A 16,029-nucleotide genomic window follows, 5' to 3' on the forward strand; every position below is an offset into this window, starting at 1 on the left:
CTGACGAGAATGACGAGGATTGACAATGTAAGGACACAGGGACAGTGAGTAACAGCAAGCATGAAAGGAGCTAACAGGGATGGGACTGTGGGGTAGAGGCAGACCCTCGGGGAGAATTGAGAGAAGGGTGGAATGTGGGGTTCCAAGGCTGATGTGGGGTTTCTTGCAGGTGGCACTCGAGACACGTCAAGAACGGCAGTGAGATAGTAACGTTTGATTCTGCGAATTGGGGAGGCTCTACTCTAGCTATTAGGTTTGGTTTGTGGAGGATTTCAGGCACTCCCGTATAAGTATCGGACAATTGATTGCGACCATCGTGGGAGAATTTCTGGTTCCTTAGGTCCCTGTTCTCAACCTCTTCTTCAGTTCCAACTCATTCTATCAAAGAAACAACTGGCAGATGCACACCGTTTTATATTACATATGCATTCGAGCAATATGTGTTCGTCATTGAATGTCTGCTGCATCTCTGGCATTATTTTCGCTCAGATCACACTATGACTATTGCCTTTGACCACTAAATTGACAATTTTGTTTTCTGTTTTGTTGATCTAGAGAAAGTTTGTTATCAGCCTCACAATCGTTGTAATCAGTAGCACCTTCCCACTGGATACTCTTCAAGGGTATCCTTCCACCTTTGAATTGTACATGGCTATATAGACACTACTGTCGCATTTCGTTTAATTCATATAGAAATAAACATTTTTCTCGAGAAGTGTCTGCGCCTTCGAAATGTGGTCTCATGTGTAAATGATTCACCTGGCTCTGACTTCCATTTCAAGAGGAACCGAGGTGGTGTTACGGAAATGTAGAGAACCATGCATGAGCGCTGCTCAGAGGATAGTTATGGCCTAAAGTCGTATACATACTCGCTACTAGACTTCCTCAGCTTCTTATGAATGATCGTGCAACAATGAATGCCCCATAAATCTAGCAGAGCACATATAGGGCATCTGTGTTGCACGAGCGCATCTTCTGCCATTCATCCCTATAACTTGAAAGCACAGAATGTCTGTGAGAACACACAACGTACCAATGGCCACACACCACACACACACAGCACACTACACCCAAGATGTAAATCCAGGCTGTTGTGTTGGCAATTGAGAACCGAGCCCCTGCTTTTCCCTTTGAACCGCAGAAGGGCCTCACGTTATTTTTAAAATAGATACTTCTGAGCTGTGTGTGAGAGTTTATTTTTTTTGTTTTTGAAGACAAAGACAGTCTTTCTCTGCTTTCGCTTAGTGCGAGTGCTGTCTGTTGGTTAATGTCGCTCTGTACTGAGTACTGCTAGCCTCTCTTTAACCTAGGGAGACCTACATATCAGATACTGCGTTGCTTCCTAGCACGTGGAGTCATGGCGGTTACTTGACGAGTGCGCTGTGGTTAACATCCGAGGGCGGCAGAGGAATCCTCCATATGTAATTGAACCATTGAAGTGATTGGTCAAGTGTGGTGGGGGTGACGGCTCTAGACTAGGGAAAGATACAGTCTGTTGGTTCAGATGCAGGATGAACGGTGTGAGACGCTATGCGCAGCAGAGACAATGAACATCGAAAACACACGCTGAGCGAGTCTGCCTGTGCACTCGAGACCTCATACGCCACAACTCAGCGCGTAAAGCATGGGTGACGACACAGCTCTGAGTAGAAGCTTTGCGGTGCACGCCCACGAGTGCTTGAAAGAAGTAACGTGACTCGACCACGCGGCTCCACAGGCATTCGCGCACGGGTTGTCAACTTTTGCTCTGATCCGGTGGCCCTGTCATGTCTTTCGCGCTTCTCAACTACATCCTCTATGTCTGCGCTCCAGAATTCTACTATTGTCATGCTCTCTTGCTCTCTCTTCCTCTACAAGAAACTACAATTGCATAAGTGACAGTGTCAAGAAAGTCACTATGCGTGCTCTGCACGTTGGCTCTCTCGTTTCTCCCTCGAGAGATCTGATACTCGTCCGCAGATTTCTATTCATTTTTCATTCACTTATACCATGATTTTAGAGAGCTCTCTCTTGACCGGGAATGAACTGAGGAGGCACCTAAGGTCGGAATTGTGAGTGGTGTGGTCAAGTTCGTGGGCTGAGAGAGTGACCACTGACCAGCTACTGTGTGACAAGTAGTATTTTAACAGTAAATCGTAGAACTAGAAGTATTCATGGAACTTCCACCGTTAAATAGGGATGTCAAGTATATGGCTTCTGTAGAATACATAATGTAGAGACAATTGTGACTCTAGCAATCGTGCTAGAGAGGACAACTTGTTACACATACAACATGCCGTGATGATTAAGCAAAATACTTCGAAAACATCAATGCTATAGAGAATAGAGTTGTTTGAAATCACTAATATCATTGTGGTGCACAGCTCCAAATCTAACTGAATAGTTGGAGAGGAGGGCATTCTTATCCTTCCTCCACTGCCTCTTCTCTTCTCGCACAGCATCAGTGTCGTGCACTTCACCAGAGAGAATAATGATGAGTAGACAAGGACTGTGTGGTAGATTGTTTAATATGTTGGTTCTCATCATGGTTGATACTAGACAGTCATATCCATATAGGTGGAGCTAAGATTGAATCAATAAAAACACCAGTTAGTGGGAAAACATAGTCTTCCACCAGTAAATAGATTGATACGCAGTGGAGGAGGAGTCTCCCAACATTGGAAGCACAGACCAATATTACGCTTGAATTGTTGCGCGCTATAACTTGAGGTGAGGTCACTATCATAACTCATCTGAAGAAGGTGTGGTTTACTCTTAGAGCCTCATGAGTGACCCAGAGCAACTGTCACCAATGAGCGAGAACCTGCTCTGCGCCAGACAGTGTGGATGGCAGTCTTTTTCACGCTTTAGGCGACCAATTATCAGAGATAGTATGGCGCAGCTGCCCATTGGAAGTCCCTGGATATTCCTGTAGAGAACCAGGGAGAAGTGTTGTATGTCCAAGTGAGATGAGGAACTCCATTAATGCAGTAGCAACCAGTTCATAGAGCATGTACACTGGCCCCACCCACAGGCTCTTTAGCCTCTCCTTCAGACTCACTGGAGAGCTCCTGTTCAGCTCTAGGAACCAGGCTGGCTGTGATAAATGCTTGACTAATGACCCTACCATTCAGCTAGACCTGCTTTCAAACCCTCTCTCTGATACCTTCTATCTGTGTAAACTTCAACAATTTTCATGCTTTGGACCCCCAAGATTTCCATCTTTAGAGCTGAGTGAATATATTCTCCTTACAGTAAACACGTGGAAACCAAAGGAAGCATCATATTCTGAGAGTCACTGGATATACACCCTGGGTGTTCAACCAAGGCAGGCTTCTTCTAAACCACCCTCCATGGCGTCCTCTTATCAGCCCAATTTTCTATCAGTAATTCCTGGCCTTTCTCCTTTCTTGCAGCCCACTCCCCCTGTCCATTAATAACCCCTTACCTGCCTCCCTTTTGCCTCCATGTGTGAATATCTTTCCGCACCCACCTCCATCCTACCTGGAGCTGCTCTGCTATGGACAGCCGGACTCAGCCTCACAGCCCTGTACCCTGAGTAGCTGTTTAGCTTCAGACAGTTCCTTTAGTGTTTTGCTGTTCCTATATTAAAATCCTTAATCATTCCATTTGCATCAGGCCTTGAAAATTATGTAGTTCCTTGGTGGAGATGAGTCAAACGTTTTTGCTGGTGCCTGACACCGTGCTCCATAACGGCCCTGGGCAAGCAGCTCTCCACAGCCTAGCATGGCAGAAGGACCTCGAGTTTCTTGGCTCTGTGCCAGAAACTTTCAACTGGATTTTGCCATCTAATCCCTGTCTTACCAGTGAAGAACGGAAGTTCTGTCACGCTACTTGCCTAAAGCCACGCGTCAGGCAAACAGACTAAAGCAGTTGTGTTTGAGGCCAAAAGCTGGGTTTTCTGACCCTTCTGCCCTAAGCAAATATCCATCCAGGAGGGCTGATGCACGTAGGGAAGGCTGGTTTCCCACCCCCACCCCCTCCGGTATAATTAGATAATCTTCATTTGCATGTATCACTTGAAAGCTATTAATTGAACAAATTCTCAAAAGCAAAGCATACCACATAATTTCTGAAGGGATTTCTCAGAGTAGGTCTCCCGGTCACAGCCCTTGCCGATGTAATTAGTCTGCAGCTCGGCGGTGACCTGGAGGGAGGACACAGCGCCATCGCACGTCTCCAGGTGGATACTGGGGAACAAGGGCATGCTCCCCGAGCCAGGCTGGTACTCAATCCTTTTGGTCCAGTCTGAATAAACAAGAAGATTAAATCAGTTACAGTCAGTCCTGCTAGACCACTTGTTTTGAAAAGATGAATTCGTTCCCATAAATCATTTGTTTCAACAAATAGATTAGTGAACAATCTGAGGATAATGGAAATTTTACATTTGCTGGACTAAAGATCCCACTCTGGCCTAAGAAAATAGCAGGTGAACCAGAAGGCTGTATGTACCCAGCTGCACTGAGTCCTAGAAGACTAGACAATACAGATACATATACGCCTTGGTCATCTATTGCCTCTCAGTTCACTATGTATTGTGGGGCAAATAATGTGAGGCACAGCATTAAAAAAAAACTGTCAGGGACGCACAGAAAAGGCAGAAAGGAAAGCCTTAGCACATCTCATGCAAGTACTACAATGACTGAGTCACTTGACCTTGAAGATGCCTGGCATTTGCTGGTGGAAGTGAATGGGGGAACACTTGGGCTTTGTGTGTCTGTGTGAAATGGTGGGAGGGAAGTCTGGAAGGGGTGGAAAGCAGGACCAATGGTGTGGGTGCATCGATGCTAGTGTGTGCTCTCTCTCCTTTTCCCTTTTATGTGCATTACTGGAGGCATTTTAGAGAGCTGCATCTTACCCCATCTCCCTCATTTTACCTCTCCCCGCCCAGGAGCCCAGCCTCCAGCAGCACAGAGCTAGAAAGGAATCCATGGCATCAGCACAGACTAGACTTTTCTGTCTGAGGGGTTAGGGAAAAAGACACCCATACTCTCTCAGGATGATTTCCTTCTTTATTCTCTATTCTGTATTCTTTCCTGTGTTCTTTCTACTGTATACTTACTTTATTCAGCTTGTATACCCCAACAACGTTTTTCAGGCAGTATAGGAATTACAATGTGATTACATTCTGTTTTTCAAGTGAATGATTACAATGAATACAAAACAAATATAAAAAATAGCATGCTTTCCCTTATGTGATTAAACATTTTATGTATTACAGGTGGAAAATAAATTGTCCCAAGAACCCACATACATTCATACCCAAGCAACTTATTATAGATTAACCGTATGGGCAAGCAAGGTATTCTTTTCAGTCTGGTCTTTTACTGGCAGGCTGCATTTGGCAGTTACAAAGAAAGGGTCAATTACTTTACTACTCATCTTGAAAGGTAATCTTATAAGGAATCTGAAAGGAATCACAAACCTGAACTTTTATAATATGAAAAAGAATCAGTTAGCTCTACTTTAAATCTTTAGGGTGCATATTCGCTCATCAATACTTTCTATATCAGGAGATTGAGGGAGAAAATGGGTACAAGGAATTAATCATCACCTTTGGTCATCAACCAATCCTAGCAAGAAAGGCATGTCAACTAATAATAATCAGGTTGCTTTGTTTTTATTCCCTGGACTTAATGAGTGCCTCATTCAACTGTGTGCCTTTCTAAAACTTCAGATTATCTTGTTGAGTTTTTAACCACAAAGCTGTTTGATGAAAACATCTTAGTGTAAATAAAGTTATTTTCAAAGCTTTGATTCAGCTATGATATACTCTGAAACCTGTGAACACACCTCCCAACATTAAGATTAAAAAAATTTAAACTACTGGGACTCAATTGTTTTTCTTAATCGTTAACCTAAACCACAGTCTACATGGCTTCTCAATGTGCTCTAGCTGTGTGACATTTCTTTGTTTATATTTTTATCATCAAAACTCTATTTAAACTAACATTATTATTATCAATTAGACAGTATAGCATAAGAAGACATCATCTTCATAGTAACTCACAAGTAAAAATGCCCAGTTAAGAATGGGATGTTTCCATGAGATAACCACACTACATTACAGGCAGTGAGGATCTCCCCACACCCATTCACACCATATCAGATACCAGAGAAAGATATCAGCAGCAAACATGGAAAGGCACAGCAGAGGCAAAAGACATTCCGGGGTCTGTAGTCTTGGGGCCTTGCCTATCTGAGATTCACCCATTAGGGAGTTGTCTCCTGGTGGACTGACACCTTGAACTTCAATTGCCACCTGCTGCTCCTCTGACATGGCCACCGGTATTGCCTCATATGATGATTATTAGGAGCGTACATGTTTTATTTCGAAACAAAAGGAAGCATGGTCCTCCAAGGCTTCCGTGAGGTTACCGAGGAGAGTGGAAGGATTCTCAAACCTTTGAAAATGTGACTCAAGTCTAGATGATTACCCTGTCACTGCTTTTCAGTGGGAAAATAATTGTGAGGTGATAAAGCATTGAAGAGAAGCAAAAAAAAAAATCACAATCAAAATGGCAGTGCAGAAGAACAGAGCAATCAAGGAGAATAAACACGGAATGGGTTCAGGGGGAATTGATTGATATATAATAGCAGCAATAGAAAGTCAGAGCCACTGATTCAAGACAATGCAAGCTCCCGGAGACTGATAATGTACCGTCCCTGAGGACAGCCAGAGTTCCCTACTGCAAGGATACCTCTGAGAGGCTGTGCAACCACTCCCAACCACACTTGAAGGCAGGAGGGTGAGCAGAGTCAGCGAAGGATGTAAACTGTGGGTGCAATGAGTTGACAAGTCCCGAGTGTTCGTCGTATAGAACATCATTATATGGTATCCCTTTGCCAAATAGAAATGGAAATCTATGAAATGCCTGATATCACCTGTATTTGTGGGACTTTATGTCTGTGTGCAGCCACCAGGCACATGAGTCCCTAGTGGGACACTGACATTCATCAAAGAGATACACGGAGAAAGCTGGCCTTAGGGACCAGCCAGGTGGCTTCCTTTACTGATGAGCTATTTGTTTGGTGGTTCTATATGCCATACCCTGCCTTGAGCACATGGATGCAACAGTGAAGAAGCCAGGAGTGAGAGAGGTAGGTGATGAATAAGGCTGTGCTGGCCTATGGTGGGGGGTGGCAAAGCACCTTTAGATAGAATGTTCTCATATGAACTTGAGGCCTGAATGCCAAGGACAGATGTGCTCTACTTGGTGTAGTGACAGCAAAGATCTCGGTTTGGCAGGTTCTAAAGGCTTCCCAGCTGCAGGCACCTCATCAGTAGAGCAGGGACATTGACCCAAGTTTTACCACCTGGGATGAGGGTCAAGTGTTACAATGTATTCCTGTATATAACCCGGTTCTGATGGAGGTTTCCTGGTGAGCAATGCCTGCTTGTCACAGATCCCTAACATGTTCTAGATAACCATGTAGGTGCAGGCTTAGCTCAGAGCTCCCATGTTAACCAGCTGCTTTGGACAGGGATTATTAAAAGTCACATCATGAGTGAGCAGAAGTTGCATATCATGATTGTGACGTTCAATCCCAGAGAACTGACGATGAGAGGGTGTTCTGGTGAGTACATCCAAACCCACAAAGGAAAACAGACCCGATTACAGACAGCCTCCAGGAGCTGAGACTAGACCATCAGATCACACCCACGAAGCCCTTTGCACCCCAACTGGAGTCCAAAGTTCCCAGTCAAACCCAAGAACAAGCCTTAGAACAAAGGAAAGGAAAGGTTTTTGTCTGAGAGCCACAGTATTCTAAGAAGCCATCCACAACTAGCCAGTCATGTGTCCCAGATACAAAATGTTTCATGCCACTGTGTTGGATCACGCTGTTTCTTCTACCTGGTATTTCCTTCCCTCCTGCCACATTCTCCATGTGTCCTTCTGAGGTTTCTCATGCGGGCAGATGCCCCTGTATGTTCCCACCGTGCTCACCACTTTATCGTGAAGTATTAGGCCCCAAGTTTGGGAGGTAACTGAATTCTGTTGCAGTTGCCTGGTCCAGATTCTTGTTAGCTAGCAGAGGAAAGTGCCCTGAATCCCCTGAGATAGCACATTGAAACTATCCACCTGTGGCTTGTCTCCCTCACTAACTGGGAATTCTTAAAAGCAGGGTTGCACTGTTTACTTTTGAATGCTCCACAGCTAGCTCCTAGTGCAGGAAATATTTGCCGGGAGGATCTGAAGAAGGCTAGAGAGCTTTCTGCTGCAGTGGCAGGCCATCTTGAGCCCAGCCAGAACACAAAGCCCATCCACAACTCCCTGTTGCTGTCCCATCCGCCCGCCTTGTCTCCAGTCCTTCAGAACCACCCCTCTCCACAGCAGCACAGACCACATTTGCTTTTCTGCTTTTGGCAAGGCATTTGGTCCATAGCTGACAATGGAGGAATCTGCTTCCTTCCAAACAAGATACGGCACCAAGGAGATGGCCTGCGTTCTCCCCTCCCTCCTGGGATCCTCTTAGTGAGTTGTAAATGGTTTTGTAAAGGGGACTTTGGTCTGAGTTCAACCACATGAGTTGAGGGTCTGCAAGTGTAAAGGTTCTCCCCTGCATGGACTTTGGTCACAGAATTGACTCCCATTTATCCCATGAGCTTTGAAGCCATCTTCCTGATTTAGATATCTGAACGGCTAGTTTTGATGAGAAATCCCATTTCAAATATCACAGAAAGAGGACAAACAGAGCAGACATTAAATCATGCTGTAAAGCCAATGGAAGACCAGGCCAGCAGCCTCTGGACACCTCCTTGGTTGGGAGGGCTGGACCCTCTTCTGGCCATTATGGAAAAGTCAGGTACAAAAGAGCTTTAAAAGTAGCACACTGCCAGTTGCTTTAGTGACCTCACAAGGCTTGTTTCTGAGGGTTACGAGGGACAGGCAAAATTGCCACTATCCAGTAAAAGAAATCGATGAAGCTTTCCGAGCACAGCGTCCTTGAGAGAGGAGGAAGGTAGGAAGCTTACACAAATACCTCAAGCTCTTGCAAGAAGAGGCTAGGGAGGGCTTGAGAGAGCCGAAGGGAAGGCATGCCACCCAGTCTTTACCCCATGACATCTCTATTCCTCCTCATTTTATGGAGCTTCAAGGAAATCACCTGCCCTTCCAGAGGCAAGTGGTTTCCATACATTTGCAACAACTACTCAGAATCTTGGGAGAGGGAATTAAAAAACAGGGTTATTTCACCACTGAACGCAGCATTTCAAAAGATACATTGCTGTTAAGTTACCACTTATTAAATGATGCGCCAGGAAATGATTATTGGTCAGTTCATCCAGCAAGCACTTTTATATCTGTGCTTTCATCGAATCCTCCCGGGGACCCAGTGTGGGGACATTATTGCCTTAATTGCACAAATGAGGAAGCTGACAGCTGAAAACTGGTGTGACTTGCCCAGGGCCACACAACTCTTTCTCAGAAGTTTCCTGCTGGGCCTGAGAATTCACCAGAACTGAAGACAACTGCCTTAAAAAAAAAAATCCAGATTCATTTTTAAAGACCTATTTGCACTGGTTCCTTAAAGGGATAATCCTGTAATTGGCAAAGGACCAAGGAGTGTGGTTGACTTCAGCCTGACTTTGGGGCAGTTAGTAAATTCGAGACTTCCAGAATAATGAGGAGACACACATGAGGACAACAACAGTGCCGGCGCTCCGTTCCTGGGCTCTGTGCACAGCCACGGCCAAAAATGAACCTGTGAAAATAGCAGTTGTTCTCAGTTCTGGCTAATCCCCAGGCACAGAGTGGGAGACTTTGCAAAGAAATTGTGTGACCCTGGGGAAGTCCCACCAATTTTCAGCTGTGGCTTCATGAGGCCTGGGGATTCCTTCTTATCTAGAAGACTGGAGAGATTTGACTTGAATCTCAACTTCTCCAAATGCAGACATGTGACTTAGCAAAGTCACTGTCACCTCATAGCTTCTGTTGCCTCATCTGAAACGATTCCATCTGCTTCTGGGCTGATCATGAGCCTCGAAAGAGACAGTCCAGCCTAAGGGTCCAACCCAGGGACCTTCCCATGATGCCTCTGTAAGAATGAATATCTCACTTCTGGGTCACAAGCTTCCCAAATGTCTTTGGACTGTCCTCCTTATAAACAAAAATCTTGTCAATCTGTAAAGGGTCTAGTTGCTGGTTTATTAACTGATTCAATTTTTTTTTTCTTAAGTGAACAGAAAGAAGTCGACTGCCTGCTGTTTTAATAACGAGGCCTAAATTACCCTGCCAGTTTTCCTGAGGATGTGAAGAGAGGAATAGCATTGGGATTTAAACTCCTTTCTGTGGATTAAGGATTTGGAAACATGATGATTTTATTAAAATTCTTGCTAAATTTAGGGCTCACACGTTTCCTTACTGGGAGACTAGTAATCACCTAGAAATTTTACATTCAAATGCCTGGAGTTGAAAAGAAGCGAATCAGAGATTTCCAGAAAGCGTGGGCTTTGTGGCTTTTCTACCAAGACCTTTTAGTCACTGTTCCAACCTGGCCTTCAGGAATGTCACAGAAGGATGGAAGGGACAGGCACAGACTTGGCCTAGACAATCTCCTCTTTCACTAGCTATGCATGCCTGGATGCCTCCAGCTCCTCCCAGCCTTACCTCTGGGCAGCTGAAGGAGCATCAGGTCTCCTGGGAAGTTTCTGAATTCCCATTAACTGAGAATCTGCTAGATGTTGGGATACTGGAGTGGGAAGGTGAGAAGGGAGTTCCCTGAATAGTTTTGAACAGGAATTTTTCAGTGCTTTCTCTAAAAGAAACTTGGTAACTTGGATTTGGGCACCAAGAGAAGCTACCATGATATCTTGGTTAAGCAAGTGGCCATCTTGTCATCTAAACTGGGAGAGTGGGTAAGGAAGGAGAAGGCTGCAGCAGTTAAGTGAAAGTCAGAGGGCAAATGCTGCATAAGAGATTTAGATTTCATTTCAGGGCCAAAGAAGAGACATAAATACGTGTTTAGAGAGGACAAGAGAATACCCAGACTGAGCTCTATATACTCATTTGAGAGCTAGCCTGGGCCCTAGTATTCACTTTCAGAATATCAGAGCACTCCTGCAAGCTACCCCATGAGCAATCAGTGCAGGGTGTCAGCTCTGCTAAGAGCATACAAAAGGCTCCGAACCTCCATCCAGCACAATTCAGTCAACTTTCAGAGTGCCATCTCTGCATCTGGACAGACGGGTGTTTAAACTGGCTCTGCCACCTTGTGCTCTTGGATGCGAGGTCGAACTCACTGGGCTCCTCTGAGTTTCATTTCTCTCGGTGCACGAGGATCACTCAGATGCGGTTACTCTGGAAGAGCTCCAAACCCCCATCGTGGGGGCTACTGCTGCTCCCATCATCATGTATGTTCATTTCTTGTCATTATTCCACATGTTGTGAACTTACTAAGCTCCTACTGTGTACCAGACAGAACCTGGGGGATGGGAGGCAGAGTCTCTACCTCTTACTTTCAGGAAAGCCACAGTCACATGCCAGCTTAAGGCTGATAGGAACAACAAACAGACTGCAAGGAGCAAAGAGGAAATTTATACTGCCGAGGAACTGGAGGGCTTCCTGGAGGAAGTGGTTAGGGTGTTTGCTTAAATACAGGTTCTTACCATCATTGTTCCTATGTGTGTAAGGCCAACACATCAGGATACAATTGCTGCTGGGGATGTTGCTATCCACACAGCTTCCCCAGGGAAACCAGTGACCGCACACAGAAGCAGTAGTGCCACTGGAGAGGCAAAGGGTGGCAGGAACTGCAGTCAAGGTGCTTTACTGTGTCTTCCATGGGAAGGAGCAGTAAAGGACAGTAGTACATGTAGGCTAGCCTTGGCTACTTTTGGAATTTTAGAGGCCTCTAGGGTACCAAGGCTTTGCTTAGTGGTATGGTAACCATGTCTGAGTGATTGGGGCAGGTGGAGGGTGGGCAACAATGTGAGGGTCAGCTATGGAAAGTTTATGGTGGGCTATGGATGGACTGGTTTGCATTTTACAGGGTAAGCAAAGCCCTGGATATCAAAGCATCAAAACACAGAAAATATAAGATACCATTCATACCACACTGTGGACTCAGCAGAAATCTGAAGGACAGAGAACTCTAGTATGGCTCTCGCAGGGCTGTCTAAGTTCAAGTGGTGTGATGTAGGTGGAGGAAGATGTGAAGTTCACCCAACCCTGGTTTGAACAACCTAGCAGCCTGGCATGACTCAGAGTGTGCACAAGCTAGAGGCCCTGCTATGAGCATGGGCTAGAAAGGAGGGCTGGAGGCAGGTGGCCTGGGAGAGAAATCTTTGGTATGTACAAAACAGTCTCCAAAGGCCTGTGTGGAAGAGGGTGACAAAAACAGACATCTGAAATGGGCGTGTTCCCAGAATCCTCCTCAGCACCTGGGCTCCACTCTCAGGATGAGTCCCTCCCTCAGCATCTGGGCTCCACTTTGGGCAGGCAGGGCCAAGGGATTGGGAGAAGAATGGTATAGAATGAGCAGCTTGGTCCTGAGTGCAGACACCGCCTCCTCTACTTACCAGCTGCTGCACCACTGGCAGGCTGGAGACCTTTCTGTGGCCCATTTCTTCTGCGGAATGGGGAGAGATTGCAGCTGTATCTCATAAGGCTTTTATGCACTGAGATGGTACCAGTTAGAAGCTTGCCAGGGCTTGGGAAATATGGGCTGTCTTTATTAGCATCTGAAAGCTGCCTCCTTCTCCTGAATCCACAGGAATCTGAAGGCAGGCTCTGCTATCTTTGCAACTAGCCCTCAGGAGAAGAGGAGCGCTATTCTCAGGCTGAGTCCTAACAGCCCCCATGAAGAAGCATTAGGGAAGCTGGGCTGGCCAGAGGGTGTATGACTGCCCGGGAATCTTACAGTCAGACTGAAGCCAGTTGTACTGGATTGGCCTGAGCCCTACACTAGACTTCAGAAAGCATTCTTTGCTCTTCTCAGCTGACTTTCTTTTCCCATCTCATCAGCCACGTCCTGGGTTTTCCTTTGTTGGAGGGAGGCAGGAGTTGGAGTCACTGAAGAGTCTGGAAATGTGACAGGGCATGAAATCTGAGCTACTGCCCAAAGGGTCCCCCGCCTGGTTGATTGGCTAGTCGTCACTGCCTTTAAATTCTTAATGATTTAAATCCCCAATGATTTCAAAACAATGACTGCCAGAACACACAAATGACATGATTGGTCCTCTTTGCCAGCTCTCACTGGTCACGTTCCTTAACCTTTCTCAGCCTTGGTTTCTTCATCTGTAGAATGGGAACGCTAACTGTCCCAAAGGTAGGTACCAGGGCATAAGTGCCAAGACTAGGGCTTTGAAGCCAGCTCTGGTGTGATCTCAGCTCTGCTGTTTACTCCTGGGGGCAAGCCATTTCCTTCTCTGTGTGAATTTATTCACGCAAACACCTAGTTCAGAGTCAATTAAAGTGTTTATATGAGATAATAAATGCCAACCACTTAGCCCTCTGCCTGATATGCATAGGCACATACATTCTGAGTGTCTGAGCGTTAAATTATTTGCCTTTCTCTTTTCCAATTAAAAACAATTACACACAGAAACCATTTAAAAAGAAACACAACACAAACTCTGTGAACTCAATTACAAATGTTAGGACTCCCCTCTCTTCCTTTATGACTGACCCTTTGCCCATTTGCTATATTTTATTTTAGCAACAGCATTTTTACTACCTTTTAATTCCTACTAAAGGAGATAATTAACTACAAAAGCGGAGAAGAGGGGTGGCATGGATCTCTGTACCCAGATCTTTGGTTAAGCCTCAGGGCATACTCTTGCTGGTCCCTCTGTCTGGGGTTCTGGCTCTTATCTGTCTGTTCTCACTACCTTGGTGACTCTGGAAAGGAAGCTTCTCAGGTTTGTCTTGGTGGAGAGGCTGCCCTACCTCCATCCAGCCCCCAGTCCTGAAAAACGATTATTTGCCTCTTTGTCTATGTCCCAGCCCCATTCTAGAGTTCAATCACTATGTCACACACTGAGTAAGCACTCAATATCTATAAAATAGGCGGTCATGTATACAACTTAGGACACATGCACACATACATGCATGCGGGCACACATGTGCATGCTACAATTCTTGCTACCCAATGCCAGGAATCTGTTGCTACCTTTATAATTTGGCATACCTTGCTATCTCTCATTCCTCTAACTCCTGGTCAGCAGCTAAATGACAGGCTGTCAGGATTTAAAATGGGAAGGATTATAGATACCCACAATGCTGTGCATGTGTGTGTTGGGTGGGGAGGGGCGTGAGTAAAAGTATTGGAATGATTATAATCTGCTTTAATGTTGGAAACCTCCTTGTATTCTCAACCCTATTTAGTATCTTTATATATTCCCAATAAAGGCCAGATGAAGTAACACAAAATTTGTCTTGCTCTGACATTTTTCTCTAGTTTCCAGGGGATAGAGAGGATTTCATTCTGTCCTTGATCAACACTGTGATTACTGGCTCCTCTGTCTTAATCCGCAGATGTCAGAGGCTCGCCCATCGGCAGATACTTCTGGGCTCATCTCAGTGCTACTTGGAAGCTCCGGGCAGCTACCTGCCCAGCAGCCAGGCTTTTCTTATGTCCCCTTCCCTGGCTTGTCACTGTCACTCTGAAGAACTTGTGCCACCAGGTCAGGACATGCTGAGATGACTTGCCTGGCAGACAGGAGTGATCCTCATGTCTACCTTACTCTGTAGAGTGTGGGGGCAAGGTCATGTTCCAGAACAGGCTACTCACATGTTCTGTACCCCGACCCAGCCCCTCACCTGCTTGCTACAGGTCTACCAAGTCCAGAGACAGGATGAAGGCGTGGGCACCCAGCTGTACTTCTACAGAGTAATTTCAGATTTGTTCAGCCTATTAACGGTGATAGACTGGGTTGTATCTTTGCTATTCATTCCTGTTTTTAAGGAACTTGCTTCTCTTGCTGTTTCATGATGTGCTGGTCCATGACTGATTGTGAGAAACCACAGCCCTTCCCTGAAGATCCCTTGAGAAGCTCTGTTTTAAATAGGACCTACCCAAACTATTTCCTAAAACCTACTTCCAAGGCCTTCAGCTCCAGCTTTAGAGCATCGCAACATTTTTATGCTGTACATCCATGGCGCCTTTAGAGCCTACTAAACCTGTACCATGGTTATATGGCTCCCAAGGCCAGTGTGTCTTCACTCCAGTCTTACAGCCATCATCATTTCTCACCTGGACCAATTACCATGGTAACCTCTGTACTTCTCTTGGTCCTTCTATCCTATACTAGACACCATTATCCAACTACAACTCTTTCAACTTCTCTTCTGGGATGTCCTCTGTGACTAGCAGTCCAGACTCTGTTTTCTCTTTGGAATCCACACACCCCACAAGCCCCATCATTGTGCTTCTCAGATTTCTGTTTGTAGCCTGCATGGGATGGTGGCTGGCTTTAGGATTGCCTAAAACATTTCTAATGATTCTTCTTTTTCAGGCCTCAGAAGCTTGCAGTAGGAAGGGGTTTCATGAAGGGGGCAAAATATGTCATTTGAATTGGTCTTCCACATGCTCTGGGTACATAAATAGACTTGGAAACCCCAAGCCAAGACAATATTGGGCAAGAAGTTCCCTCACACTCATGAGCCTTGGCCACAGAGGAAGAGCCACGCCTTGTGATTGAACATGTGCTAAGGGGACTCTGTAGCCTGGACACTGGCACAGTGGTGTGAGACAGCATCTCAAGGGACCTCAAAAGAGGTTTTCTTTCCTCTTCCCATCATACAGGGTAGGACATGGGTTATAATCTAATAAGAACCATAGATGAAGCACAGGGTCATTGTGATATTCTAGAATATGCTTTCCTGCTTCCAGTAGGGGTACACATCTCTGTCCCTATTGATTTGGGGTTAAGGCCACGATTGGTTTTGACCATGAAACAAAGTAGATAGTTCTGAGGGGAGAATTTTGACAGCCTATGAGTATTATGGAAAAACCGTAAGCCCTCATTATTCCTGGGTAGAATGCAGGTGGAGAGAGTCATGCCACTGCTGAGGAGGGCATTGCTCT

At 45.5% G+C, this 16,029-nt stretch overlaps 1 protein-coding gene across 1 annotated transcript in view; it reads right to left on the reverse strand.

The window, feature by feature from the left end:
* The window catches only part of Clstn2 (calsyntenin 2), a 611,344-nt gene that overhangs the window by 109,675 nt on the left and 485,640 nt on the right, over positions 1-16,029 (reverse strand). The window contains exon 6 of the mRNA XM_028866060.1: positions 4,063-4,248. Coding sequence (XP_028721893.1) covers positions 4,063-4,248 — 186 coding nt within the window. The remainder of the gene's footprint in view (positions 1-4,062; positions 4,249-16,029) is intronic.

Source organism: Peromyscus leucopus, chromosome 7 (genome assembly GCF_004664715.2).
Source record: "Peromyscus leucopus breed LL Stock chromosome 7, UCI_PerLeu_2.1, whole genome shotgun sequence".
Classification (NCBI taxonomy): domain Eukaryota; kingdom Metazoa; phylum Chordata; class Mammalia; order Rodentia; family Cricetidae; genus Peromyscus; species Peromyscus leucopus.